Genomic DNA, 26,777 nt, shown 5'->3' with positions numbered 1-26,777 from the left:
GCGAGTCATTATAGAGAACGGGCTAGCATTCACCTCTTGCCTTCATCCCCCATCACTCGCCGGGACTCTGTCCTCTGTATCTCTCACTCCCCCCTGCTCAGACTGCATCCCTTCACCAGGATGTGTTTGTGAGTGACATCACTCCGAGGATTTCCTTTTGTTCCGCAGACAGATCACCTCTCTCTCTCTCTCTCTCTCTCTCTCTCTCTCTCTCTCATACACACAGTGCTGTGAGCTATTTTTAGCAACAGAAAAAACACCGCAAGACTACAAAGCAGTTGGTTTCTACACCGAGACAAAAATGGAGCCAAAAGTGGTTTTGTATTATGAGAAAGTGTCTGCTGCAGGAAAAAAAAACAAAAAAACATTTTGTCTTGATAGTTTCTCCTAGAGAGCAACTAACTGCAAATGGAAAACTTTAGCTTATGTTTGCTGATTTTCAGGTTTTCTCCAGAGAATGAGACCAAGTAATAGGGCTGTGCAATATATCAAAATTATCAAAATATCGCAAATGTTCATATCACAATATGCATATGGCAACGGCACGCAATATCTGAATGATTTTAATAGGAGAAATCCTTAAGTCCAAGTCTTCCAGAGTCGTGGTCAAAGCTGATTCGAAAGAGCGAAATTTGCCAGTTTCTATGTTTACTAAAAGCACGCAAGCAGAACTCTGCCGTCATTATGTTAAGCCCCGCCCACCGACTCTATACACGATGTGATTTGCCTGACTAGAGTTTGGCGTTTACATCTCAGAAGTGTATTGAGAGTTGCTAGACGACACTCACGGCAGATTAGATTTGCAGGTTTAGATTTCCTCTAGATTCGCGTCTAGATTTCTAGGCTAGACTTATACAATGACGGCAGAGCATGCTTCTAGTAAACGCAGTTCTGCCAGAAAGACTCGGGAGAATAGATACTGTGACAATAATCCATTTATTAACAACCCAGCAAGCAATAAAGTACTTTGGCATAGGCCCCGTCCGTAGCTTGCAATCAGAGGGTATGGACTCTGCATATCCTGCCTGAAGATGAAGGCAGAGGCGCAGCCGACCCCCCCGTGAGGTATGGAAGGGACCATCCTGGTGGTGGTGGGGTGGAGTAGGGAAGGATTTGACTTGGAGGTGGTGGGGAGGATGGCGGTGAATTGGAGCGTCAGCATCTGCGAACTCAAACATGAGTAAGTACCGATCTTTTATACCCGAGTATTAGAATGTGATTGGATAGATAGAAGTTAAGTGACGTAACAATTAAGTCTTCCTGGCAGAACTTATGCTAAAGCTTTCATAAGCTGGCGAACGGCGGTATTTCGAATCAGCTTTGACGGTGACTCTGGAAGACTGGGAGTTAAGCTTTTCTCTGAGAAAAGAACAAAGAACGGCACTGAAGTCATTCTTAAAAAGGGAAGATGTGTTCGGAGTTTTGCCGACCGGTTACGGCGAATGTTTAATAGATCAACGAGCTCTGTTTCACGTTGTTCTGGTTGGTTGTAGCGCTATCCTATCGCGTGCAGAGGGAGTTTGAAAGACAACCGTTTATCCCACCCCTTGGATTGAGCCTGCCAAGCCGGACCCACATCAAGATGTTTGGTCTGGAAGCTCACCATAGACAGGGAAGACTTCTCGATATGAATCAAACAGCTCTCATCAAATTATTCCAAAACCAATTGATCCAAGCAACGTTCTGTATGTTATTTGTATAGATTATACTCTTACTTTGTCAACAACTGTCTCCTTTGTGACTATTTTTAGTTTTTGACTCTTGCATTGTCAATACAAGATCTTGACCAACAATTGATGCGCCTCTTGATGGAAATACATGTTGTGATGTTGAGACTAAAAATAGTCAGAAAGGAGACAGTTATTGAAAAAGTAAGAGTATAATCTATACAAATAATCTGTAAAGTATCATCCAACACATCCCAAAGACTTTCAATGAATATAAGGAGCCAATTCATCTGTGAAAAATAATTCATCATGTTTCCTCCCAAACATTCTTTCACAAATTTAGCCTTATGTATCTTTGTCATCCTGGAATATTGTCATGATGTGTCCTACATTGTTGTTTAAGAAATTAAAAGCTACACACTCCATCAGTTAGGGTTAAAAAAAACTGTTGCCAAACATATAACACGCTAGAAACACAAAAATCACTGCAATATTGATCCAATCATTGACTCATTGAAGGGTTAGCTCACCCAAAAAAATGAAAATGTAATGTTCATCTGCTTACCCCCAGGGCATCCAAGATGTAGGTGCATTTGTTTCTTCAGTAAAACACAAATGAAGATTTTTAACTCCAACTGTTGCTCGTATGTCAATGGGGTGTTTTTCTATAAGAGCCACTATGAAAGTAAAAAACACACAGACAAACGAATGCATATTAAACCCTGTGGCTCGTGGCGATACATTGATGTTTTAAGATATGAAACAAAACCAGTATTCGTTTTATTTTTTTACCTCATATCAGACGAATCTCATCTAGTGTTCCCATCGCCATTACTTCCGCCGGAGAAGGTCAAAACCCGAAAATCTATCTATCTATCTATCTATCTATCTATCTATCTATCTATCTATCTATCTATCTATCTATCTATCTATCTATCTATCTATCTATCTATCTATCTATCTATCTATCTATCTATCTATCTATCTATCTATCTATCTATCTATATAAATGTATGATTGCGCCAGGTTTCGACCTTCTCTGGTGGAAGTAATGGTGTTGGGAACACTAGATGAGATTCGTCTGATATGAGGTAAAAATAACACAAATACTGATCGGTTTCTTGCAGAAACTGATCGTTTTCTTTTGTGTCTTAAGACATCAAAGTGTCCCCACAAGCCACAGGGTCTAAAATAGATTCATATGTCTATGTGTTTTTTACTCTCATAGTGGCTCTCATAGAAAAACACAACATTGACATGCATTATACGAACAACGGTTGGAGTTACAAATCTTCATTTGTGTTCTACTGAAGAAACAAACGCACCTACATCTACATCAGATGCACTGGGGGTAAGCAGATAAACATAAAATTTTCATTTTTGGGTCAACTATCCTTTTAAGCAATTTTGCTATTTAAATCTAAACAGACACTTTTTTTTGGGCTGGGCAGTGTATAATAAAATAAAATAAAATAAAATAAAATAAAATAAAATAAAATAAAATAAAATAAAATAAAATAAAATAAAATAAAATAAAATAAAATAAAATAAAATAAAATAAAATAAAATAAAATAAAATAAAATAAAATAAAATAAAATAAAATAAAAGATATCCTATATGTATTAATTTTATAGCTTAAAACATTATATTATATTACTTTATATCAATAACATCAATAACAAACGTCTCCTTTGTGACATTTTTTATTTCTATTACAGAATTTTAGTAGACACATCTGTTGCTACTTCAGCAAAACATTATGGAGAACTCCAGTGACATGAAAGAGGAATATAATTCTCCTGTGGGTAAACCTTCAAGAGCCTCAGGAGGACGATTAGCCACCACAGAACAAATTCTCCCCAAGTCAAGTATGCCATTTCTGCACCACAGAATCAGAAAAATAATGTTTTCAAACAGGTTTCGAGTGGGCTTTCGATGCTCAGAAGTGTGTAATGTATTTCTGAAATCAGCAGATCGCCCTGCTGAACAAGAACACGCACTTTATTTCTAAAAAAAAAGCCTCAACATGGGCCTCTCAATAATTTATATATATAATGAGCATCTGTTGTTTTTCCTGGCAGTGGGCGATTTCTTTTTTTTCTGAGGGGAAAAAGCATTTGTTAAACCAGGCGGAGCACAGCAACTACTTCAGAGCACGTGCGTTACACACGCGTCCACACGGCTCCGCTCGCCCGGCCCACTGTTGAACAATATGCCTGCGATCAAATCATCCAAAGCATGCTCAGTGGAGCACTAAAATCTCTGTTGCTAAGAATAACCCCTCGTTCTCCTCAGAGCTTTCTTAGTCCTCCGCTGTTTCTTTTTATAGCTGTGCCTGGGGAGCTGGCCTGTAGTTTTTAGAAAGACATGACCACAGTCGCTGCTCCTCGTCCCGTTTGATCTCAGCTGATGACACTTGTTTACTTGCTCACAAACACACACACAGATGCCATAGCATGGAAAACCATGGCAAGTCTTCCCTTAGGCAACATCTGCTCTTTTCACAGTGTAGAAAATAAGTCACTTTTATTAATAATATTTTCTAACAAAGGACCTTTTCAGATTTCTGCGTTTTCAGAAACAGAAGTTATTGTTCTGGGAAAAATCATTGTAAAAAAAAATCAATAACTGAAAATTGAAATTGAATTACAATGTTAAAAAAGGTCCATAGTAATCAAGTATTTAGTCAGCAAACAATTGTGCAAGTTCTCCCCCTTAAAAGGATGAGGGAGACCTATAATTTTCATCATAGGTACATTTCAACTATAAGAGACAGAAGGGGGAAAATCCAGGAAATCACATTGTCTGATTTTTAAAGAATTTATCTGCAAATTATGGTGGAAAATTAGTATTTGGTCACCTACAAAAAAAGCAAGATTTCTCTCATAGACCTGTAAAAACTTCTCTAATCTTCTTCTCTGCCTTCCACTCGTTACCTGTATCAATGGCACCTGTTTGAATTTATTATCAGTATAAAAGACCTAGTAAATGACCCATAGAGAGCTGGGACCAAAGTAACAAAGGCTACCATAAGTAGCAAACTACGCCACCAGAGACTCAAATCCTGCAGTGCCAGACATTTTTTGGTAAAAACTCAACTTCTCGTGTTTGGAGGAGAAAGAATTCTGAGTTGCACCATACCTACTGTGAAGCATTGGGGTGGAAAAGGGGCTTTTTTCTGCAAAGGGACCAGGACGACTGATCGGTGTAAAGGAAATAATGAATGGGACCATGTATTGTGAGATTTTGAGTAAAAACCTCCTTCCATCAGCAAGGGCATTGAAGATGAAACATGGCTGGGTCTTTCAGCGTGACAATGATCCCAAACACACCGCCTGGGCAACAAAGGAGTGGCTTTGTAAGAAGCATTTCATGGTCCTGGAGTGGCTTAGCCAGTCTCCAGATCTCAATGCCATAGAAAATCTTTGGAGGGAGTTGAAAATCTGTGTTGCCCAGCGACAGCCTCAAAACATCATTGCTCTAGAAGGAGATCTGCAAGGAGGAAGGGGCCATACTACCAGCAACAGTGTGTAAAAACCTTGTGGTGACTTACAGAATACGTCTGACCTCTGTCATTGCCAACAAAGGGTATATAACAAAACATTGAGATAAACTTTTGTTATTGACCAAATACTGATTTTCCACCATAATTTGCAAAAAGATTCTTTAATAATCAGACAATGTGATTTTCTGAATATTTTTTTCTCATTCTGTCTTTCATAGTGGAAGAGTAACTATGATGTAAATTACAGGCCTCTCTCATCTTTTTAAGTGGAAGAATTGGTGGCTGACTAAATACTTTTTTGCCCCACTTATACAGTTTTTTTATATGTATAGCTTAGTGCTGCAAATCGATTAATCACAACTTACATCAATATATACTGTATGTATATATATATATATATATATATATATATATATATATATATATATATATACACATATTCATATTTACACATACAGATACATATACACATACAGTTTATAAATCTGCTCTGATTCAAATGGATTTTAGGAATAGTTACATTTGAATTTTGGCTTGATTCACTGAAAGGGACAGATTTAAGCAATTCACAGAATTGAATTTAACTTTTTTAACTGCAACAGTATGTTTGCCTGTAGCATCTGGCAGAATAGCCAGTATTACACATCTAATATACTGTCTATTTTTGGTATATTGTGGATATTCCCCTGTGTTGACATAAGGCATGGAAATGGCCGCTTACCGTGAAACTGTTGTTGACATTCTTTGTGCTTGATTCGGCAACACTAGCATCTGAAAGATCCACTTCATCAAAAATAAGAGACTGTGAACAGGAGGAGAAAGAGGAGATTATTAAAAATGGACAATCACAGCATTAGCTTTCCTTGACAATGTCTAAGAAAACAAACATCTTATGCACATAGGTACTGAATACGGTTCTACTGAAATGACACAAAAATGAGCTTATTCATTATCCCAGAGATGGGTAACGGTTGTCCTGCAGAGCTCAGCTCCAACCCTAATCAAAGACGCCTGAACAAGCTAATCAATGTCTTCAAAATTACTAAGGCTGCAGGGTTGGGGCTAAACACTTGCAGGACAGTGGCACTCCAGGACCAACGTTGCCTATCCATGCCTTATCCTATGCACTGACATGCATGTATGCTATATGAGTTTAATATGGATCGCAGACAGCTGGGTGCATCATGACCTCCTCTATCAGCGCAGAGAGCAAGAACTAAAGGCCAGAGAATTAATGTCATACACCACTTTCAGCGGGAACCAAGATGTCAGAAACTACTGCAAGCAAAACTTTTGTCAAAGATACATCTCCTTTTCTGCAGTCGTAATTAGGACTGGAGAGAATGGGCAAACATATTTTATTATATTGTCTTTTTATCAATCAGGATGAAAATGTAATCTACTATTGCATTGCATTTGCTGTTTTTAGATATTAAAGGCACTTCATCTATTATTTTCTCTCTCCCTTGCAACTTGGACACAAATAAAAAGCTCAGATTATTCAGTAAAATGGCAGATATTTGAGTAAATGCTGGTTGTATACTCAGGCGGTGTAAACAGCGTGACATCCTATTTATGATCTGTAGGCTTGGCCACTCTACAGCATGAAGTGCAGGCCTCTGCGTTGGCTTTGCCAAATCTGTCACAGACCCGAGTGCAATGCCAGTACAAACAAAATCCCCTTGTCTGAGCACAGCAGTGAGATCAGCCACCTCGTCTCTGCCTGTGAGGTCTGTGGCGTCACTCTCAGCTCTCTGCCATCATGCGCTAGTGTTCTCCATGTCATTCAGGAGGTATGCAGGAAGCGCTAGCTTGCATCATGGCATTGCAGCTGCATAGCTGGCGATTTTTAAGCACTCTCTCTTTCTGTCAGGATTCAGATCAGATCACGGATGCAATGCCTGAATGCCACCCATAGGTGATTTCTGCAATGCGGAAAACGTGGACGGAATCGCGAAAGTCATTCACGGAATTTGGCAAATTTTGGATGAATGCATCAAAAGTAGAGCTGCACACCTAGTCAAATCTCAGTATGGACTAATGTATGTGAATATTAGAGCAAAAAGACTGCTATTTAAATATCAAGAATCTATGTATGTATGTAAATGAGCGGTGCAGTTTTGTCTACTGACGCTCATGGTGTTTTCAGCGTCTGCTCTCTCACTATATGAGGAAATGAACACGTGAACTTCATCTGCGGAGCTGCTCTGAGAGTCAGTTCAGCAGCATTTCACAATTTCATTTGATTTAAACTATCGTCATACACACAGTTATGATAACCCATCAAAATAAAAGTTTGATTTTTAAGAAATTGTGACAGAAATATATTACTACTGTATAGTATAATGTACTTCTAAAAGTAATAATAATAATATGAAGAAGAAAAATAATACATTATTAAAACATTAACTTGAAGGAATACCAGAATTTTTCTTCCATTTAAAATTTTTACTGTAAAAAATGTTTTTGAAAATATAAAAAAACTTTATAGGGCCATATTATTGTTAACATTGGTAAAGTTTTATGAATTCAGTTGATTAGACATGCTTTTTGTTAATTCAAATGTATGTATCCATTCAAATTAAAATAAAATAAAAAAATAAAATTTGGAAAAATAATTAATCATAGGTAGGGCACTATTTTTGACCAGAGACTAACAGTCATTAACAGTTAAACTATTAATAAATTGCTGTTTTTTTATTGTATAATAAATTTAATTAGACATGATTTTCATTATTAAAATGTAATTTAAAAAATCAAAACTCAAAAAAATTACACTAATTTCATAGAGCCCTTCATCCATAACCATAGGAAATGCAGCTGAATGAGCAGAGAACAAACGAATGAAGGCAAACACACTCAATGCAAGGCTCGATTTAAGCGTCTTCATGATGAAGGCACAGAGACACACTGGTGGGTAAAACATCTCCCCTCAGACACGGCCAATGACATACAAGGCACGTCTCCTGGACTCTCCTCTTCAGAAGCCGAAGCAGACAAGCAGATGCGGAAATGATGCGATGTCGCTTTAGTTGTTCCACAGCTAAACTGTTCTCGTCCAATGAGGAGAACAGGCATCCCGAACAATGCCAGGCAGGGTGATGGGCGGTCGGCAATGTCATTGATGGAGGCTAGATAGATTAAGAGGGGGTCGCTGTTGTTGCTGACCCGAATTGCCACCAAGCCTTCCTCCGATCCACTGGGGCCAAGAGTGGGCGGCGGACGGCGGGCACCAGTCCAGCAGACGGAAAGCACCCTCCAGCACACGCGGCTACGAGAGACTCGATACTGCCAGCGGGCCAAAACGCCACCCGCCTGTCATAGTGCAACCACACACACACACACACACACAGTGACATTAAAGGCATGGCAGAAGGTGCAATGCAAGTGCCCATGTGCAGCTCTTTAGCCCCTCTCAGCACAGGCATGCCCGGGTCCTGGGGGAACCAAGGTCAAGCAAATTTTACTACCCCCTTACCTTAGATCACTCTGTAGGGTGTACAGAGTACAGATAGGGCTTGTAGGGGGCTTTACTGTACACTGTAAAAAATGTTATCATCGTCATGGAAATGTTTTTGACAACTGGATTTTCTTCATCAGGAATGAAATACAATTAAAAAGTGCTATGATTTTACTGTTTTTAAAGGAATAGTTCACTTTAAAATGAACATTCCCTGATAATTTACTCACCCCTATCTTTCTTTCTTCAGTTGAAAAGGAATACAGTTTTTGAGGAAAACATTACAGGATTTTTCTACACACAATGGTCTTCTATGGCAACCAAAATGCTAAAGGGTCAAATCAATTCAGCTTCAAAGTGTTTCGAAGGGCTTCAGACGCTCTGCACGATCCCAGTCGAGGAATAGCGAAACTATCTGTACTTTTCAAGAAGAAAATAAACATTTATATACTTTTTTTTACCTAAATTGCTCATCTTGTGCTGCTCTGCGATGGCCACGTATTACGTAATCTAATCGGAAAGGTCACGTAGGCGAAGTACCGCACCAAGCAAATGTGCTAAGGCTATTACAAAACCCTCAAAAAACTCTATCTACAACTTCAGAATCGTCCAACATCATTGTTTAACCTTTTATTGCTAAAGGACGTTTGTACTAGTCTTCGCATGAGCGCTTTGGCGGTACTTGGTGGCGGTACTTGGTGGCGCTTTGGTGGTACAGGGCGGTACTTCTACGTGCCCTTTACAATGTGATTGTGCAGTCCGTTGTGTGTTGCAGAGCAGCGCAAGATGAGCAATTTAAGTTTAAAAAAAATGTTTTGAAACTGCATTGATTTGGACCTTCAACATTTTGGTTTCAATTTAAGTACATTGTGTGGAGAAAAATCCTAAAAAGTTTTCTTTTCGACTGAAGAAAGAAAGACATGAACATCTTGGATGGCATGGGGGTGAGTAAAGGATCAGGACATTTTCATTTTGAAGTGAACTAATCCTTTAAGGTGGTAATTAAAGGCTGTAATTTTTTACAGTGTAGTGGGTGTATAGAATCAGTATCAGGATATAATCGAACACTAGCTCTCTGTGGTGCTAAACTCACCTTGGCATCCTTGGCGTAGTAGAGTGTGCGTCCCCGCAATTTGAAATAGCGTTTTTTCCATCGCTGGAACGAGCTTGTCTGTTTCAGGAGCAGCCCCTCCTTCACACTCGTCTGCAAAAAAAGAGAGAGGTTTAATAAAAAGTCAGAAACAATTTAAACATCTACACACAGCACAATATCAACAGTAGCGATGAACACATTAGCTCTGTTTCAAAACCTTGACTTTTTTATTGTTCCAAAGCTAAGACACTTCAATCTAATTAAACTGGACCACTTCAATAAAAATTTGTGCTTATCTACTTATTGCTTATTGGAAAATCATGCTGTTAGCTTAACATCATGCTAGCAGCAAACTAATTAAAACAATCAAGTGTCACTGGCCCACTGGTGGGCCCATTTGCCACTGCATGTTTAAAACAATATATCCTATATTTATCCTGATATAATGTTGACAAACCATATATCATTCGAAAGCTTACAAACTCAAGATTCATCCTGTGTAAACCGATTTGAAATCGGACCTTGCGTTACCATGGAAACGGTGCTCTAAATTATTCTAGCGGGCTCCTCCCCAAGTGGCGTTGTCATGTTTCATATTTATTTAACATATTTATTTAATTTATAATAAAAACCTTTTCTAATCTTGACAAAACACATATCGTCGGAAAGGTCTTAGTCTCACGGTTCTATATCTGCAAACTGTTTTGTGATATTTACAAAAAAATATATACATTTGACACAGGAAATTGCATTAAAAAAAATCAATGGAATTTCAATGACACCCGGTGGCTATTTTTGGTACAACGCCTAAACAAAATCTCATGGGAACTTCATTTTTTGTGATATCAACTTCAAATTTGGAACACAAATTGATTAGACATATGGCTTTGATTTGATAGTAATTTTAGAGTACACATTATTTTGTAACATATATATTTTATATTAAATATGAAATATCTACTACCGTATATTTGATTTACAGTACATTTAAACTTCCATAACTTTTTTATACTTACATTTTTTGAAGTGATACTTGAGCAATACTCTGCTGACTGTCTTCTTTAAAATGAGACCAAACTTATGTCTATATTCCAAAGCATTCTTGAATTGCAACCATTTAAGTTTGGGTAGTGAATTTTCATGTATATTTTCAAAAAGGGGGGTGACACTTAAGGGGATAAAGGCCCGTTCACACAACTGTAGTAACTGATAAATTTAATAATCGTTCCAATTATATTAGAATAGGGTCATCCACACCACAATTATAACTAAAATGACACAGAGTGTACAGTCTATCAGTAGAATCAGTTTCAGAGCGTTTTTTTTTTTTTTTTTTTTTTAGCTGATTGAAAGTCAACCAGAAACCAATTAAATTTCATATTTAAAATCACCAGTGACACCTGACAACAACCGCCTCGTACATTTTATTTTAAAACGCTCAAATCATGACAAACTGCATCATTCAGCGTGAAAAAAGATACTGCGTCCTTCTCAGAACACTGCCTGTTTCTATAGCAACCGGAGCTTCTAACAGCAGCTGCAGTGACACGATAACTTTACCAATCAACAATTGGCTCTTTCATTTAGAAGTTGGGGTTAATTCAGTATTGGGGATTGCACTTTCTCCCATTCATAAGAGAAAGCTCCTGCCGTTTCCTCCCTGCTCCTGCCGTTTAAAAAACTTGGCGCTCCCACTGAAAATTATTGGAAAAATACACTGGTCACAGGGGGGAAAAAAAAACACTTTCGTGGACACACAGGATTAGGACGTACTTGCATTTGGTTATATGCCGTGCAAGACCAACTTTGTGGATTATGTGTCAGCACCAAGCGTGCCGCACACGTCCAATCGCACTCGGTGGCTGGTCCCAGTATAGCTCATCAAAACCGCCCCATCCATGTATTCTAATGGGACTTGAGACAAACTACACAATCAAATTACACTTTTATTTTAGGTCCTTTTTGTCATGCTGATGTAAGTTCAAGTGATTGTTTTTTAAAAATAAGTTTTTTGTTAGTTATTTGATGCTATAAAAAAACGTGTGACATTATGATTGACAGCTGAGTCAATTGTCACTGAGGCACCAACAGACTTTTTCCGTGATTTTCGGGAGGAGATTGGAGCTTTAGCTTTAATTTTTACATTTCCATAACTGTTTATTTCACACCGACATAATGAGTTATAACTGATACTGCAGGGTTTTAATATCGCGGCTCTGTTTCCTGCTCTCTTCTGTGCAGACGCAGGTCCCAAATTAGCATAAGATATCCGCGCCATAATCAGACATTGCGGCTTCACTTTTATACAATGGAAGGTAGTGAAGAGGTGTCGTCCATCTTTTTTTAAAGTCTATGGTCAGCACGCAATTCATTCATTAGTGCCCTTCACTGGCCAAGAGATCATGGTTGAGTTGAAATGTTATGTATACATGTGTTTCTGGCCTTATGATTTATTAAAAACCACAACATAGCGATACAAATAGTTCAATACAAGTAGAAATTGCCTAAAAGTAAGGTATTTGGGACTATTTACCCAATATTACTGTGCGCTGTTAAATGTTTATTAAAGTAATGTTGCATTAGCTTAGCAGCATGTTAAAGGGTTACTTCAGCGATTAGCATATGGCTTTGTATCAGTAGAAACCCTGGAGAATATTCAAATTATTGTGCTTTCCCCCCTCATATCTCCCTGAGACAAGAGATTTATGCATTTTATTTCTGGAAAAATTCCTCCTATGATGCAAAATGACGATTTTTGCATCATAGGAGGAATGTTTGCCCAGAGGCTAAAGACTACAGCCAGCAGAGGGAGCTATTTCCGCATGTTTTGAATCTGCGCATGGGGGATGGAGATCACACTCAACTGGCAGGGAGAGCTCAGCTTGCAGACAGGATCATTTAAACGGAGCTATGGTGAGCAATGTAAGTCTTTTAACTTCTCAAATTCATTTCTATGAAAGTTAAGCTTGCAAAGGCATGAACTGGCGTTGTGAATGTATGCCGCGAATGTAGTCGCAATTACCTCAGCTCTCATCACTCCTGCAGTTAGTGCTCAGTGCTGTGACACTCGCGCGGTGACTCACTCATTATATTGAACAGACACGTTCAGTTTTTAATTGTAGTGTCTTCTCTAACTCAGTCACAGTAATGAAGTTGGTGGTGTTGGGAATGGCCTCACAGGGCAACGAAGCATTCTGGGAATTGTAGTCTTTCATCCCCATGGGACAAAAATACATTTTCTGTCTTTTCTCAGTCTAGAAGACACCAAATTCAAAAATAATTTCACATTTTTACTGCATTGATGACCCAGTTTAAATACAGATTCATCTTCCCAGCGCTGAAGTACCCCTTTAAAGCCAAACACTTTTGAATTGATTGGTTGCTCCCTATATAGAGCATTTCACAGGTAATTTATATAGTTCAATTTAAGTTAGCATTCTGTTCTATGTAGGCAGTAGATATAGTAAGACAGGGAGGCAAGGTTTGACAGAATCAAAGCCTTTGGTGAAAAGTAAACGTGTTACTTTTTGGTGAATGTGTAAAAGTAGTGCACAAAATGCATTGACACTGACAAAACGAAATGTATTTACTCGAATCAAATCATTTTGATTCGATTTGAATAACGTAAGGCATGCTCCTCTTTTGTCAAAAGCAAATGTTTTCTGCTTTTTTTTGCCGTTTCCTTTGGCTATATCCCTACCAGAGCTGACTGAGTGACATGAAACAGACTGGGCAATAAAACAGTCCTCTGTCTAACTAGCTGGTCAAGCAAGCTAAATTATGACCTTAAATATGAGCTCTTCCTACACACACACACCATCCAGTCACATCCCAGCTATGTAAACCACGTTATAATGTACCAAACAAAGCGGCGGTGTATGAGGCTTAACATAAGTGTAAAGGAAGCAGAATTTGAAACTCGATATCAGCTCTGGATGTCCACAGGGACATGTGCACATTGCCACTGCCAGAGGAAGGAACAAGAAGCCTTGCCAAGATCAAGTGCGCTTCAACGCCACTTTCATGCTTGGGAGGGGAAAGACAAGGCAAATGGCACACAAGAAAGGAAGCCGATTACTCAAAAGATCCCTTCCTGCAGAGTGCCACCAAACTCACCGAAGCAATGAAAGGAAAGGCGCAAGATCTCAAACCTGAGATCGACGTCTTTAAACCCTCTAAGCGAAACTTTCCTCGAGATCATCAATTTTGCAAAGCCGGATAACCGACTCGGTCTCCTGTGAAAGTGACATTCCAGACGGCCCGATGCAGTTTTCAAAGGCAGCGCATGCGGTTTGGTCCCTGCATGGGCCGGAGGTTTTGACATGGCGGGGCGAGAGGAAGGCAGTCGGAGAGAGATGGGGGCCAACGCCGAGGGTCATCCTGTCAACCAGTCGCCTACACTGGCCATACTGTCATTTCACATCATCCCAACCCCAACCGACAATAAACAAGGGCCATAGACCTGCAAGCAGTCATGCTCCTTCCTGTCCATTCATCTACAAATATAGCAGGAACATGGAAGAAGAAAAAAAAAAAACACAAATCCACAGGCATATATGGGAGGGCAGCTATTTATAGCAGAGGAAATATGCTCTCTGAGGGGAGAATTACAAACAGAGACGCAGGGTTCGATCTGACATCCTGGTGCACAGCTGTGTCAACTTAAACAGCGAATCCATCCGCCAGCGCACTCAGTGACACTACGTGGCTGTTAAAGCACCCCCTCTGCTCGGATACAAAACACTGAACTCGCTCTGCCTTTACTAAATATACCTGTGTGACATTTAATGTGCTATTGGATAATACATGACGGTCCTCCTCAATTCTGAGGGGTCTAATGTCCTCCATAGGTTATGTCACGTGTGCACTGCATGTGGCAAACTAGAATGTTTCCATAATAACTAATGAGCAATGCTGTGTACACTGATAATAAGTGTGCTGATTATAAAGGGAGTGTACTTCTAGACTCGCTTGCAGTATTGTTGGGGTGTGAAACATCATCAGATTCATTTACTAAATGTTTCTCAATTCATCAAGACTTTACAGCTGTATTCCATGGGTTACATATAGGCTGCTGAGCTGGTGGAAGAAATTATGCTGGAGATCAGTGTTATTTTTAACACTGCGACTTTTATCCAAAGCAACTTACATTGCATTCAATGTACACATTTTATCATTATTGTCACTTTCCCTGGGAATCGAACCCATGACCTTGGCCGTTGCTAGCGCCACGCTCTACTGGTTGAGCTACAGGAAAGTAAACTAAAATATGAAATATTTTCATATTTTTAGTTTACATTTTATTAAAATAAAGTAATTTTTATTAAAAAAAAATGTAGCTTGATCTTTTTCATAGTTTATTTTAGTAATTTATTTCATTTATTTTATTAATTTTTACCAAATTTCATTTAAAAAAATCCCTATACATTTTTCTGAACTCCATTTTAAAATTAAATTGCAGTAATAAAAAGCATGCCTAATTAATTAAAATCATGAAACATATACAATTTAATAATTTATTAAAAGTTTAACAAAAATTACATTTTTAGGGACCCATGAAATACATTTTATTAATTTTTATTAATACATTCTGTGTTTTCCGTTCTCATTTTTCTGGATTCCATTTTAATGGTTTAATTAAATGTTAATAATCAAAAAGCATGTGAAATTAATTGAATTCATACAAATAAAAATGTATTATTTATTTATGTAATTTTAAAATACTATGATGTTAAGTGTGCTAGTATGTTTTTCTGGTATTCAAATGGAAGTCTACAAAACATTAATTCACAGACGTGCAGAACTGGATTCATATTTTAATATTCTTTTTGAGGTTTAATATATCATGTTTTAGTTTAAATGTACTTGGCTACTTTTGATTTATTTATCCAAAATTTGACAAATTCTGTGAAATTCTGTGTTATAAATACAGTTTTTATGACTGGATTCCTCGATTCCATCCTTGTTTTCCGCATACATTTCATTTAAATCCCATCTTGCCAGAAGTGAATTAATCTTTTACATTTTTAATCTAATATTTATGTTATTTTATTTCACTTTTATTTCAATCATCAAAAATGCTTTTTAATAGTTTTAGTTAACAATATCAACGCAAAGGTGTTGAATGTGGTGTATGAAAATGCGCTGTATGAAATGATCTTAAAGGGATAGTTCACCCAAATTTTAAAATGTGGGTCCAAATTCATAACACAAAATGTCACCGTTCCATTTCATTACATGGAAAAGAACGGTGTCAATTCTGCATATTATCAATCTCATACACGTTTGTAAGGACATTAGGGTGAGTAACTCATGACTTTTCATTTCTGGCTGTACTGTGCCTTTAAGACATCACACTCACTCAGGATAACACATCAGATGAATGTGAGGACTGTGTTTATCTAATTTAGTGCCACTTTCTCATAAATCACTTTGGTAAGACAGTGTCTGTCAAGAATATGAATGTAAATGCAGACATGAATTTATGTGAAAGTAGGTAAAGTAAGGTGGAAGTAAGATGAATACAATTATTTTAGTCAGTATTTTTAAAGACATTAATATTTTATTCATCATGTTTTCAATATAATAATAACATGTTTCTTGAGCTGCAAATCATCATATCAGAATGATTTCTGAAAGATCATGTGACACTGAAGACTGGAGTAATGATGCTGAAAATTCAACAATGCATCCCAGGAATAGATTTAATTTTAAAATATATTAAAACAACTAACTGTTATTTTAAATTGTAATACTATTCCACAATGTCTATATTTTTGATCAAGTACACGCAAGGTAAGCATCAGGGACTTCTTTGAACTGTTGCATAATAAAATGAAAATGCAATGCTTTGCTTAGTTCCTCTTTTGTTAGTGTCTTTCGGCCACTTCGTTCCTTTTTTCTTGTCTTCAGTTCCCTTCCTGTTGCCAAGTGGGATAAGAAGCGATCTATTAATAGACTGTTTCTTCACGAAACTGTAAGAGGGAGAACGGCTCAGTGCCAGACATACATGACTAACCCCACTGCGGTGCACTGTACACCCACACCTCTCTCAACATCACCAACACACACACACACACACACACACACACACACACACACACACACACACACACACACACACACACACACACACCAGTGGCAACTCAACCACGACTCACTGTAACCACACACCATATCATGATGCGCACACACACACACACACACACACACACACACACACACACACACACACACACACACACACACACACACAACAGAAGCCCAAACAATGTTCGCTGCTTTTTTTCTGAGAGGTTTCTCCAGAAAGTGAGTGATATAACAGACGGACATCCTGAGTGAGGATATCCAGCCTCTGTGCTTTGCTCTCTACCCCATGTCTGCAACATTTGAATCAGCTACACACATACACATTTCAAATTTAATAATATTATATTCACATTTTATTAGAGCTTTATTTCAATTTCAACAGGAATGTTAATAGTATTAGTTTTCACCTCTTGCAGGGTGCTTCGACCTTGTAAAAAGATGCTTTCAGCAACATGTGTTCCTTTCAGTGGGGCTTCAAATGAACTCCTCCATTCATCTACAAGTAGAATAATTCAAGGCCATAAAACACATTCCCTTCTTCAGCATCTCTTCAAAGCCAGTTAGGGAAAACTCCCGAGAGCTTAACGGGGTAGTTCAGCCAAACATAAAAATTCTGTTATTATTTACTAAACAGCTGCTGGCCAACCATTAACTTTCATAGTATTTTGTTTTCTTAATATGGAAGTCAATGGGGACCAGAAAATGTCTTCTTATGTGTTCAACAGAACAAAGAAACTCATAAGCCCTATTCGGACGGGATTAGATTAACATGGGGACATGGGGGTAAAGTAATTTTACCTCAGGACGTCTGTAATATTAATGGATAATTCGCACGGGATAAGACATCTCAGTAAAACTAGCTGAAGTGGGAGGGGTAACTCGCTTTACACACCTCCTTGACGTTATGTGCCTATGACGTTACCGTTATCACGTGAGCAAACACACAACCTGAGCGCCAGTCTGAACTCCGTCTCTAATATATATGTGTGTTTTAATAAATAGTTAGGTCCAGTCTAGTGATTCTGATTGGATTATGTTGGTAATAGACAGAGCTAAAATGTGTTGTGCCTCTAATAAGTGCTTTTGATCTTCTTTTTGCTTTAAATGATATGCGGAAAATACTGGACATTTTCCACAGATTTGTCCCACCACCTACAACGCAACCGAATGCTTCAAGCGCCTCCAAGGTCGCAAAATGCGGTTTTTTTTAACTTTTAAACAGGAAATGACGGAATTTTACCACACATTTTTACAGCAGGTCTATTCGAAAGGGATTAGTATTACCAGAGGTCTTTTTTCCAGACCTTTTTCCAGAAGGTAAAATCTTTACTGACATTGTCCGTAATGATTACCGAGATGGCACATTCGGACGGGACTAAAATCACCGAGAACCTCTGGTAATAATTACTTTACCCCCACGTCCCCATGTTAAACTAATCCAGTCCGAATAGGGCTATACAGGAGCAGACCAACTTGAGGATGAGTAAATGTCAGAATTTAAATTTTTGAATCCCTTTAAGATAACAGCCAATCAGAACAAAGATGCTTTGTTGTAATAAAAATGATTCAACCCCCATTGCAAATCAGGTTTATTGGCAAAATGTACAGACTTTCAGCTGTTTGCAATGAACAAATCAAACAAAAGCGTTTAGCTTTTGCAAAAAATAACTTTGTGGTTTCCCAAATGCAACTTGTAATGACTTATGCAGTCTCAAAATGATTCAACCCCGTGAATAGAATCCCTCACAACAGCACAAATCTGCAGAACAGGTATTGTCTCAAGCACACCTGTTGCAACTTATCAAGGGCTTCATTAGTAGCTTGAGCTAGAACACATGAAATATCTGAAATATTTGGAAAATGCTGCCTTCGCAGGACACATTCTAAGGTAGAAAGGCATCAAGGCGTCTGAATTAAATGTTAGCTTCACATCCTGCCACCTGAGATATTTACTGTTATCTGATTGATTTCTGAAAGCAGCATAAATGTACCCTTCACTGCCTTTGATATCCCACAATCCTATGCATTTCATTCGTTGACAATTCACCCTTTCGCAAAGACCCGCCCCCTTAGTTACTGTTGCTATATGTCCGACAAGCGTTCGATACCCGCAATGGCTCTCCCACTGTCAATTCGTGCACTCCCTGGGGAAATAGTGAACAATTTCTGGAAAAATTACATGTTGATTTCAGACCAAAGCAGACAGAAATGTTTGCTATATGCATTTAAGGGATTTTTTCAGGATGTGAACATGACTTGAAATGAAATAAACAAAACAAAAAAGATTGTAGCTATAGGCTACAAGTCACAGAGTAAAACTGAACAACCCTTATCACGCGATTGAGACAGAGGATAACAACATTAAGGAGCAACAGTGTTCCCGTAAAGCAAGCTGGGTATATAACTGTCTGCTCACTAAAGATAATATATACCATCATATTCAGTTATCCTAGCTAGCGTTAGCTAACAACCGTAACATTATTAAGTGTGCTGCAAGGTAAGGACATAATGTGTGGTTAGCTCCACAGGTTTCTGTGCTCATGCAGTTGGTCTTATCTATACCATGGACCTCTTTAAAGCCCAAATATTTCCAGTATGACAGGCCAGTCCTCCACAAGCCTGCCACAACAGTGGCAGAAAAAGGACACCATTGTCAGCACTTAACAGCTGTTGTAGTGGCGAAGGAGAACCGAAAACGGAAACCCATCTTCTGTCACTAGGTGTGTTGTTTTTCACGCTTTGTAAATAAGGATATAAATACCAAATATGATGAACCATGTAAATTACTGTAGTATAAATTACTGTACCAGCAAGCTAGACTTGTATGACACAAGTCAGACATGAAGTTTATGTAGAGCATTGTCTGAAATGACAGATGAGGATTTTGGGCAGGTTTCGGGAACGGATGAAACTGTACATCGCCAAGCATTTCTGGATACCTGCTGTCTGCGTTACAAGTCCCATACGAGCACATGTTTACGATTGTTCACGTTAAAAACGACATCAGTCTACTAAGCGTTGTGGTTTGCTTGTCGGACAAATGGCGGATAGCAACAGGTGGCTGGGGGGGTTGACATAATATCGGTGTTGTGATTGGTCAGAGCGCCTGTCAATCAAACTTGCCGCGAATGGTGAATTGAACTACCAAGAAAAAAAAGATGGCATCCGAGAGTTGCGGTTGCTGGTCGTACTGTGTGTAAATGTATGTTTTTGACCAACGTGTGTCATTTCTGTAATTAAATATTTGTGTAGTTCTCACCAAAGCTCGCTTTATTTTGCAGTAGATAATTAAACTGTTACAATTTCTCAGAAGTCTATCTGAAATCAGTTTTGTGAGGTAACGTTACCTTTGTGCACAAACACTGACTATGGCAGTTATTGCCTGACAAGGTAGCGAGGCAACAAGTCAGCTGCCTAGTTTTTTGGTTGCAGGTTTGTTGACTGTCTTGTCTAAATGCATGTTAGAAATATGGCCCATTAAAAGAAGGCCAAAGAATGGTCCAAAAAGTTAAGAGAAGATATCATTGCCCTTCACAAACAAGGAACAGGATACAAACAGATAGCGAAGGCACTAAATGTTCCTAGACACACCGTTGGAAGCATAGTTTGCAAGTTAAAGGAACAGTGGTTACACTAGCTGGACGGGAGAAGAAAAAGGAAGTTATCAATGGCTGCAACCAAAACCCTCGAGTGACTGCAAAAGACCTGCAGCAAGACTTGGTGGCAACAGACACTGAGGTTTCAGCTTGCAGAGTAAATCATTGAAGTATCAGGAAATCCTAGGAGAAAACGTCATGCCGTAAGTGAGGAAGCTGAAGCGTGGACCTTCCAACAGGGCAGTGACCCCAAGCATACCTCAAATTCCACCAAGACTTGGTTGCAGAAGAAGTCCTGGAGGATTCCACAGTGGCCATCACAGTCACCTGACTTGAACCCCTTAGAAAATTTCTGGTGGGATTTGAAGAAGGGAAGAAGGTGGTTGCAGCACGCAAACCCAAGAATATTACTGAACTGAAGTCCATTGCTCATGATGAATGGGCTATGATTCCTCAGAAACACTGCCAGAAGCTGGTGTCTGGTTATTTATCTTGTTTGCAGCAGGCCATAACAGCAAAAGGGTGTTCCACTACGTACTAAAGATGCTTGCCTTGAAGCCACTAACAGCTCTAAGAACGTTAAGGAAGTCATATTTCTTCTTGAGCTTGGTTGGTACGCAAGACGGCACACATATTTAAAAACTACAATAAGATTTCACTTCTACTGTTAATAAAATGTTTGTAGGCTATAGAGAGTTTTCACTATGAGATGGATAACCTAATTGTTATGTAATTCAGTTGGGCTACAGGTTTATTTTTAAATGAGGTCATTTGTAGCCTGACAAGCCAGACCCACATCAAGATTGTCTGGAAACTCACCATTGACAGGGTTCAATCTGAGGGGTGGGATAAACGGTTGTTGATAAACGGTTCAAACTCCCTCTGCACGCAATAGGATAGCGCTACACCAACCAGAGCAACGAAGGTGAAACAGAGCTTGTTGACAGATTAAACATTCGTCGTATCCGATCACAAAACTCCGAACACATCTTCCCTTCTTAAGAATGACTTCAGTGCCGTTTTTTGTTCTTTTCTCAGAGAAAAGCTTAACTCCAAGTCTTCCAGAGTCGCGGTCAAAGCTGATTCGAAAGACAGCTGTTCGCCAGTTTCTGTGTTTACTAGAAGCACGCAAACACAACACAAACACATGTGTATTACATTCCAATGAGCTGTGTTATGAGTACCACAGTGGACAAATGAATCTGATCTTACTGGGCCAGATCGGCACAGAATGGAATGTTTAAGCAATGAAAACAGTTTGGCCCAATGGTGGAAAAGCAGTTTATGTTGCAGTGTTAAGCTGGTCGCGATGATCAAACAAACAGACCAATGCTTTTAAGCAACACAAAACCCACAGTGTTTATACTTTTGAAGGAATCAACCTACAAATCGTTTACTTGCTGGCAAACTTGTATTTTTTAACACTTCACCTTTAGGGTGACCCTATGATTTACTCACCCTCAAGCCATCCAAGGTGAATATGCCATTCTTCTTTCAGACGAACACAATCACAGTTACATAAAAAAAAAAAAAATCCTGGCTCTTCCAAGCTTTATAATGGCCAAAATTTGAAGCCCAAAAAAGTGTATCCATTCATTATAAAAGTGATCCACACAGCTCTGGGGAGTTGATAAAGCCCTTCTGTCAGCTTTATTCATGTAGCGCTTTTTACAATGTCAATTGTTTTAAAGCAGCTTTACAGTGTTTACAGGAAAATAATGCAACAGAATTTGATTCGCCTGTACAACCGCTCTGGAGAAAACAGTGATTTTCATTTAGCATTTCAATTGTCATATAGCGACAATGTTGTCAGATAATTTAGTTGATATAGTTAATTTAGTTTAGTAATTAATTTAACAAAAAAACTATGACTTTATTCAGCATCAGTCTTCTCTTCCGCGTTTGTTTTCAAACCTTAAATAAAGATTCAAACGGCCATGAATCAGCGTATTGATTCATGATTCGGATCGCCAGTGTCACGTGATTTCAGCAGTTTGGCAGTTTGACACGCGATCTGAATCATGAATCAATACGCTGACTCATGACCGTTTGAATCTTTATTTGAGAATGTATGAAAATGTATTTCCGATTCTTCAAGAGATTCTAATTAACTAACTGATGTCACAAGGACTACTTTGATGATGTTTTTATTCCCTTTCTGGACATGGACAGTAAAGTGTGCATAAACTTTCATAAGCTCTCGGACTAAATATAAAATATCTTAAACTGTGTTCTGAAGATGAATGGAGGTCTTACGAGTGTGAAACGACATTAGGGTGAGTCAATAATGACATCAATTTCCTTTTTGGGTGAACTAACCCTTTAAAGGCTCAGGGAAGAAGGAAGCAGGAAACCTTTTGAGTTGTTTTCGCGCGAGTGCAAAAGTTTTGCAAGCAAACACGTTTCTCTGAGAAACACAAAGTTTTGCGAGCGAAAAGTTTCATATTTTTCCCACCACCATGTCCTCTTTAGGCACCTCTGATAGACCATATTATTCACAAATGCACGTTTTTGTATTTTACACTGTGATAATATTAGTATAGTTTTCAAAAACGTCCACTGTGAAACCCGTTAAACAAACATTCATATTTTCAGGTCTCCAAAATGGCGTTGTCGTGTAAATGAACAACCAAAACTTTTAATATCTTTTTTTTTTTTTTTTTTTTTAAATCAGTTTTTATTTCAAAGCAGTTGTGTAAACAGCCCCCCAGTCTCTGTTTAAAATGCATGAATGTATCAGGCTATGGCATCTGTGGTGATATTTATCATTTCTCTAGACAGATCACAAGACCTGCGGGGCATCTTATGGCAGAGTCTACACATGCACAAATCTACCAGGAAGTTGGACTTGGATGGGCACAGCTTTTCAGTGCTTACCCTCAGGCATCTTCTAATGGCCAATGCATCAAACCCAGAAAAAAAGACTGAAGATGCTCCCATTATCAAGCTACTGTTAAGTCAAATATAAGTCAAAATACTGTGTTAATATAGATATTAAAGGCACTATATGTAGGATTTTTGGAATATCCAAAAACCACTTGAACAATGTTATTTATTTATTTATTTATTTATTTATTTATTGTACTTGCATTTTTCCAAATGTTTCCAAGAATGTTTAAATGCAGAGAAATAAGCATTTTAACCAGGATATGGGCCGTATCTGTGCATCACCTATCAATTACATCATACCTGCGTTACCCACCAAAGATGCCTTATATATTATATGTTTTATTAGACAGCTGAGCAACTGTTTGGATACATTCATCAACTAATATTTCTTATAGCTCAACACAGTTAGTCTTATTGTTTAAAACTCATTTTCTAGATTTACCATGCCTAATATCTGCAGTGTGCTACAAGTGTCTCATAGTAGCCGCTGAGCGACTCACAGAGTAGCATTATAGCACAACTTTCAACACACTCAAATTTATCTAATATGATAAAACTGTGCTGCGCTACCCCACAAACACATGAGCGGGAGAAGTGGAAGCGCCTGGCTGCGGCATTTTTAAAGTGTGCGCTTGTCTCTCAATAGCAATTGCTCTAGCAGCCTTGTTCCAGTCAAACAGTTTTCAGCCCCACAGTGTTTCTTAATACAGTAACGTTAATAAATCTTTAATACATTAGCTCATCCATGAATATGATTTATACCCAAGTCCTGTCGGATTCTTTTCCACCGACTGTAGAGGGGAAAACAACAACTCCCATGACCCATGAAATCAAGGCGTCTTGAAGCTACACTGTTAAAAATAAAATATTTTAAAAAATAAGTTACCTGGTTGCCTTAAAATTTTGAGTTCATTGAAATAAAAAAATTGAGTTAATGCAATGAACATTTTTGAGAATTTACAACCTTTACTCAAATATTATTCAAATATCTTCTAAGCATCATTGGGTAACTGTGTGTGCGATGCAGTGAAACATGCCAAATTGTGCTATTTTCATGATTTATCAAAAAAAAATTATGTGGTTCAGATACAAGATTTCTATTTATTAAAACAATTTTCTTCATTGCTTCAACTCAAATGTTTAATTTCAATAAACTCAAATTTTTAAGGCAACCAGGTTACTTGCTTTTTAAAGTTAAACCAACATTTATTTATTTTTACAGTGTACGCCTTTTTCTTTTTTAAATAAACAACCTCTAGTGGTGAAAATTACATACTGTGCCTTTAAGCATATACAGCCTACTAATATTCTAGTAATACTCTATGAGAGTAATGAGTGTTAGTTGACATGTGTGAAATCTACTAGGGATTTCTGAGTGAAAATTAGTGAGGTCAGAAAAATCTGAGTGAGGTTCTTCAAAAGTTCTTCTTTTGTTTTTCACAGAAAATGTATTGGTTTGGAATGTCATGAGGGTGAATCAATAATGAATTTTTTTTTTTTTTTTTTTTTTTTTTGGCAAAAGCAGCACATTTCCATTACAAAACAAGGCAATTCTGAGATTTATCTATCCAGAAAATGTGGCCAATACAAAAAATAAATAAATCAAAACTCTTCATTTGTGGCCTAAAGATTAAAAAACACAAGAATCATTGGTATTGAAGACCTCAAAATGTGAAAAAAGTGAATCTTTAATAAGCACAAATAGCACACTGAGTTATCACGAACATGGTGCTCCAAGTTAAAAATACCACTTTCACAGAAACTTTGCAGCACAGCTTAAACTGGCCCAGCAATTACACCTTGTCAGTTGTTGGCACATAATTTTCTCATCTCTAACGACACAGAGTCATTGTGTACAGAGGAGGCAGAGCACAAGGTAACAATTACACTGGTCAGGACGGTCAGGCGAAGGGAGGGGAAGCGGCTGACGGAGAGTGAATCGCTGCTACACAGTCAGCAGGAGAGGGGGAGGAGGGGACCATCATTAAAACCCATTTTCAAAGCTGTCCAGACCCCTCACACCCTCCCCACACACTGCCTGCCTTCTTTAGAGACAGCTAATGATCGTGAATGCCGCCCTGTTTCCTCCAAACCCACAGCTTTGGAGTCACCCTGGACCAACATGCATTTTGCATTCAGTCTACAAGTAGCCCTATTATGAGCATCTATTGAAAGAATGAATGCTGTGTATGATGGGCTGAGTGAGTGGGTCATTGAGAAAACAAACCAGTCAATCAGCCACTGTTAATCAAGGTCATCTGAGACGGGAAATATACAAAGCAAGAGCCAATTACCACGAGAATACGAATTAGGGCTTAATGAGCTGAAGAATATGCCTGTCTTTAGTCTCCTCCAAGGGTTATTGATTCATAATTCTTCACTCACAATCTTGTGGAAACAGGAATGATACATATGTATGGAATGCCAATGCCGAACAAGCCCTTTTGTCTGTCAATGTACAATAGTGCTCAGGGTCAGATGGTCACATGCAATCCAAGCCAAAATTCAAATGCTACATCACATTTTGGTCATATTCACAAATGAATTCTATTGTCGCTCAGCAATTGAGAGCTCAAAGGGTTAATTGTTAATTAAAGGATTATTTTTGTCATTAATTACTCACCCTTGTGTCGTTCCAAACCTGTAAGACCTTCGTTCATCTTCAGAACACAAATTAAGATATTTTTGATGAAATCAAAGCGCTCTCTGACCCCACATAGATTGCAACGCAACCAGCACTTACAAGGCCCAGAAAGGTAGTAAAGACATCGTTAAAATAGTCCCAAAAATACCCCCCCCCCCTCAAAATAATAATAATAATAATAAAACAACCCCAAAAATAACATCTTTATTCAACAATTTCTTCTCTTCTGTGTCAGTCTACTGCCGCTTTCACTATTGGCTGACTCCTTCATTAGAATCACACGCATGCGGCCAATACTGAACCAGAAGCGCTGCACTGCATTTATAGTATATCAACATATAGTGACCCATAGAAACAGTTGCCAATGAGGCATCTATAGATGGTGTCAACAACACTATACAACCAAATTAACTACAAAGAAAGGGTGCAAGAGTAACCCTTTTTTATTAATTTATTAATATATTTTTTAAGATATTATTAATTTGACCTGTTGATTATTCTTTTGATTAATTGATTGATGGGATAAAAATAACATGCAGTATAAAAAGAACAAAATTTATAGGATAGGATACAGGATAGGATAGGATAGGATAGGATAGGATAGGATAGGATAGGATAGGATAGGATAGGATAGGATAGGATAGGATAGGATAGGATAGGATAGGATACAGGATAGGATAGGATAGGATAGGATAGGATAGGATAGGATAGGATAGGATAGGATAGGATAGGATAGGATAGGATAGGATACAGGATAGGATACCGGATAGGATACAGTATAGGATACCGGATAGGATAGGATAGGATAGGATAGGATAGGATACAGTATAGGA

At 38.2% G+C, this 26,777-nt stretch overlaps 1 protein-coding gene across 12 annotated transcripts in view; it reads right to left on the bottom strand.

The window, feature by feature from the left end:
• dgkh (diacylglycerol kinase, eta) overlaps nucleotides 1-26,777 on the bottom strand; it is a 107,665-nt gene that overhangs the window by 63,570 nt on the left and 17,318 nt on the right. For 5 of the 12 annotated variants that reach the window (XM_067443334.1, XM_067443337.1, XM_067443333.1 and 2 more), the window contains 3 exons: nucleotides 9,727-9,837; nucleotides 8,342-8,488; nucleotides 5,895-5,975 (listed from right to left, as the gene is read on the bottom strand). In XM_067443334.1, the coding sequence (XP_067299435.1) occupies nucleotides 5,895-5,975; nucleotides 8,342-8,488; nucleotides 9,727-9,837 (339 nt within the window). Of the gene's footprint in view, nucleotides 1-33; nucleotides 169-5,894; nucleotides 5,976-8,341; nucleotides 8,489-9,726; nucleotides 9,838-26,777 lie in introns of those variants that run through there. The other 7 variants (XM_067443338.1, XM_067443344.1, XM_067443336.1 and 4 more) reach the window with 3 other exon arrangements.

Source organism: Pseudorasbora parva, chromosome 5 (genome assembly GCF_024679245.1).
Source record: "Pseudorasbora parva isolate DD20220531a chromosome 5, ASM2467924v1, whole genome shotgun sequence".
NCBI lineage: Eukaryota > Metazoa > Chordata > Actinopteri > Cypriniformes > Gobionidae > Pseudorasbora > Pseudorasbora parva.
Note: the sequence above shows the minus strand (reverse complement) of the source record. Positions and strands in the feature narration are given on the sequence as shown.